This window comes from Ruditapes philippinarum, unplaced genomic scaffold (genome assembly GCF_026571515.1).
Source record: "Ruditapes philippinarum isolate M1 unplaced genomic scaffold, ASM2657151v2 ctg3811_1_1_1_1, whole genome shotgun sequence".
Classification (NCBI taxonomy): Eukaryota; Metazoa; Mollusca; class Bivalvia; order Venerida; family Veneridae; genus Ruditapes; species Ruditapes philippinarum.
Window position 1 is genome coordinate 91220 of NW_026857707.1, and position 3817 is coordinate 95036.

General features: G+C 32.1%; 1 protein-coding gene across 1 annotated transcript; it reads right to left on the minus strand.

Moving 5' to 3' along the window:
- Positions 1-1114: 1114 nt before the first annotated feature.
- On the minus strand, positions 1115-2692 carry LOC132750642 (techylectin-5B-like). The gene is made up of 2 exons (XM_060740652.1): positions 2031-2692; positions 1115-1914 (listed from the first exon to the last, which is right to left on the minus strand). Exons 1-2 carry the CDS (start codon positions 2614-2616, stop codon positions 1679-1681), a joined length of 822 nt encoding a protein of 273 aa, XP_060596635.1. The 5' UTR covers positions 2617-2692; the 3' UTR covers positions 1115-1678.
- Between the last annotated feature and the right edge of the window lie 1125 nt (positions 2693-3817).

The window sequence follows — 3817 nt, forward strand, 5'->3', positions numbered from 1 at the left end:
ATTTCCAAATGTGTTGCAAATATGTTGATTCGGGTATTTCGTATCGACAAAACGTTTGCCAATTATAAACTGTTATTCAACTTCACATATCTATTACCAACAAGTTATCTTTAAATTGCTTAGACAAGAAAATATTCACAATCAAAATAACTTATCTGAATTAAATTTTATTAAAATTTTGATTAAAGAACACTTGCAATGGCAGTGATCTATGTAGGGAAGCAAAGGGAGACCACTGCGTAGACGTTTGTCAGTGCTGCTTTACTGTTACTAATCTTTGTTTTGCTCAAGTTATCATCCTGCGACGGTATTTGTACAATATGTTTATGATCGCTGTTTCAATTTTCCCACCAAATCTTTACTATAAACAGCAAGGAATCTAAGGTCGATTATAAAAGAATAATTGAAAAACAATGCAATGATATTTATCATAGACTCAACTTTCATTTTTCTGTTTAAGATTTCTACCATAATTTTGAAGATCATAAGGTTAGTATTTTTATAGAGATTAAATGGCCTATATATTATTAAAAGTATTTGGAGCAAATACTGTATAACTGAAACTTCTGTTTTCTTAATGCGCATTTTTTACTTAATGTCAAATTCTGCGTTTATTATACAATAATCTTAATATGCAACTCATTAATTATATACAGTACTACTTGGTTGGGTTCTACGTCGCACCAGTATAGGTTAAATTACGAATTTCCAGTTTTACTGGTGGAGGAAGTCCTCAGGTACCCTTCCGTGTATTATTTCAGACACGAATGAGCAACTGAGTAGAACCAATGACGTCCCGTAAGCTAGCTGGATGGCTCACACACAAAGCAGAATCCGAAGTCCCTGTAAGGAATCGAACGCTCAGCGGTGAAGGGCACAATCTTTTGAGTCAACGACCTTTACCAATCGGCCACAGACGCGCCATTTATATAAGAAGGCAGTGAATTTATACATTATCATCATTATTTCATACAAATAAGTTATTAAAGAATTTAAAGGGAAACAGAAAAATGCACATGTATGAAAATGCATGTACAGTACGTTAAAATGCGAACGCTTTTATAATTTCACAAATAATTAGAACAAAGAAGACATGAACAAAAGAATTTAATATTAACAGAAAACATTTACTTATTCTAGCAGTTATAAAATAAACATATGCATGCAGAAATGTTTTTACCAAGGATATGTAAATACTATATAAATTTATTATGCTATTCATAATCACCAAAGTCGCATGGACAGAGCAAAAAAAATGAAGCATGTATTGTTTGTAGTTCAATGCAAAACAAATGTGATAATATCCGGAAATTGTGTTATAAAATGTATTATATTTGTATTTTGCCTTAACCGGAGTGCAGTGGGTATGGATCATTGTTCATATAATTTATATGTCAAATATTTTCAGATGCTAAGGCATAACAGGCAACGTCTTTAGATATTGAATTACGGCAGAAAAAGTGAATTTCAGCAGAAAAAAAAGGGTAAGTACTAAAAACGCGGAATGTTTAAAATTAACCTATCGCGAAGAAACAAAATGTTGAATCATGACAAAGTCTCGACACGCAAAATAGTGCATAAATTATTTGTGTGACAAAAAAACTAATATTGTATTAGATGACTTTAATATTTACAGTTCATAACAGAACATGATAAACTGTTATACAGCTTCAAGTATCTAAACTCGTCGAATCTTCATCTCTGTCTTTTTCATTGGAGAATTATATCCTTTCCATGGTTGCCAAACAGGGCCCATTGCTGTTTTCATGTTTCCATAGTCTCCATTAAGATTTGAAGTATGACATGCTGAATACCACCACGCTCCATGGTAATTCTGAGCACAGTTACTCTTACTGTGTATATCGTTGTCCTTGTCGAATGTGGAGAATTTCTCCCTTCCCCTTTTGCTTAAAGCTGCCCCCCCGGCATTTCCCAAAATTTATTCACTAAATGAGTAAAATTTTGATTTTTTTTCAAACAAAAAAAAACCCCCCTTTTTCATCGCAGTTCCCGTTAAAAATTTTAAAGACGAGGAAGTTTTTTTCCTTTGGAAAATGAGCTATGTATATTGTCTTTGCCGAGCCAGAAATTTGTTTCTAGATTTCCAAACCCTGCTGCATATTGATCCCATGTGCGATAAAAGTCACTTTTGAATATACGCCTCTGTATAATAGTCCATCCTCCGCCAGATGTTTCCATATCGCAACGCACTCGTATTCCAGTAAAAATAGAAGTTGGATAGATCAAATATGTCCCAGTTTTGTTATTTCCTAGATTGTGCACATCACTGCAATCTCGCGCTATTGGTTTGTCTTGAAGTTCATTCTCGTTGTTTTTAAACAGTTCAGATATATTCGCAACTATGTCCTTAGCGATACGTTCCATATCTTTCACTGTTACATATTTGCTTACTGTTTGATCTTTTCTCCGTTCATGGTCATTCAAAGTGGTGGTTATGTTGAGAAATGCATGTCTCAAGCTGGTTTCCAGGTGTAAATAATCCTTAATGAACGGGTCATTATCAGTTGGTATGTACCATTTTTCTTTGTCGGAGGAAGCGCTTGATAAAACTTTGTTCAAAACTAAAAAAAATAAAAAAGCTTTCAAATGCATCATGTTTCACTAGAATATATAAATGTCTCGATTTTACAATCAACTTATTTGGTATAAGGTTTGTTTAGCTAATGAATTATCCTAAAAAAAAAAAAAAAAAGCTTTACTATTTAAAACAAAAAGTAAACCAAAACCTTTTACGGGTTGTTAACTTTGAAAACAAGAACATATTTTCCATTTTGCGGTAAAGATAAAAATCCCCCCCCTTTATAAAAACATAAAGTATTAAATCTATAGAGGAAATTCAAGGTTTCTATTAAATACACATTTATGAATTTGGTAGAAAATAAATATTTTACAGAGCATAGCCCACGAGTGAAATATGAAATTTTCATACCACAAATGAAAATAAATCTTATTAACAGAAAAATTGATTTTTTTTCAGTTTTATAATATACTTTGTTCTTTTTAATCTTAAAAAGGAAAATTTCCTTTTATTTTGTAATGACTTTAAGAAAATAGTTCGATATAACAGGCCTTAAAAAACGGAAAAAATAATTTAATGCAGAAAAAGTAAATTTTTTTACAGTGAAAATACGAAAAAAAAGAAACGCATGTTATTTCATAAAATTCATGTATAATCATTATATAATAAACTGTTTAATGATGCGCACGTTTTTCGAAACATGCAATATTTACATTAGTTTAAATTCAACTTAAAACTCCTGAAAACGCAGCTTACTGGCACACTAACGCACAAAAGGTTTTGTGGAAAAATTGTGTAATAATTTGATTATATGCTACATCAGGATATTACACATTTACATCGTAAAGCAACAACAGTGACTGACATTGCGTTTACAGAGCTTCATTCAGTAACTGTAATTACTCTTCCCCGGATGTCGCTACACTTGACCCCGCGGTTTAGTTGCACTGGACCTGGAAATTCCGTGGAATCAAATATCTAAGTCGCACATATCTAATAGCAGGAGGTGAAATGGTATGGTTGATTCAAGCAAGCGAAATGGTCGCAGACCAAATAAAATAGCAAGCAGTATATGTTGCTGTTGTTTTTTTCTAATTGTTTTTTTTAATTCGGTCTTGAGTATGTCACTATGTCAATATCTTTTCGCAAGTATAGAACACCGGTTTTTGGTTTTTTGCTTTCTAGTTTCCCGATTTGACGATTTGGCCATATATAAAATATAGTTTTTTTTTTTGGCGATTTTTTCTACACCTTTTTCAATTTGAAATTTTTAATTTA

Coding starts and splice junctions, on each gene's coding strand:
- LOC132750642 (XM_060740652.1), bottom strand. CDS start 2,616: ATGATGCATTTGAAAGCTTTTTTATTTTTTTTAGTTTTGAACAAAGTT. Junction 1,915..2,030: donor CAAAGGAAAAAAACTTCCTC/GTCTTTAAAATT, acceptor CCGGGGGGGCAG/CTTTAAGCAAAAGGGGAAGG.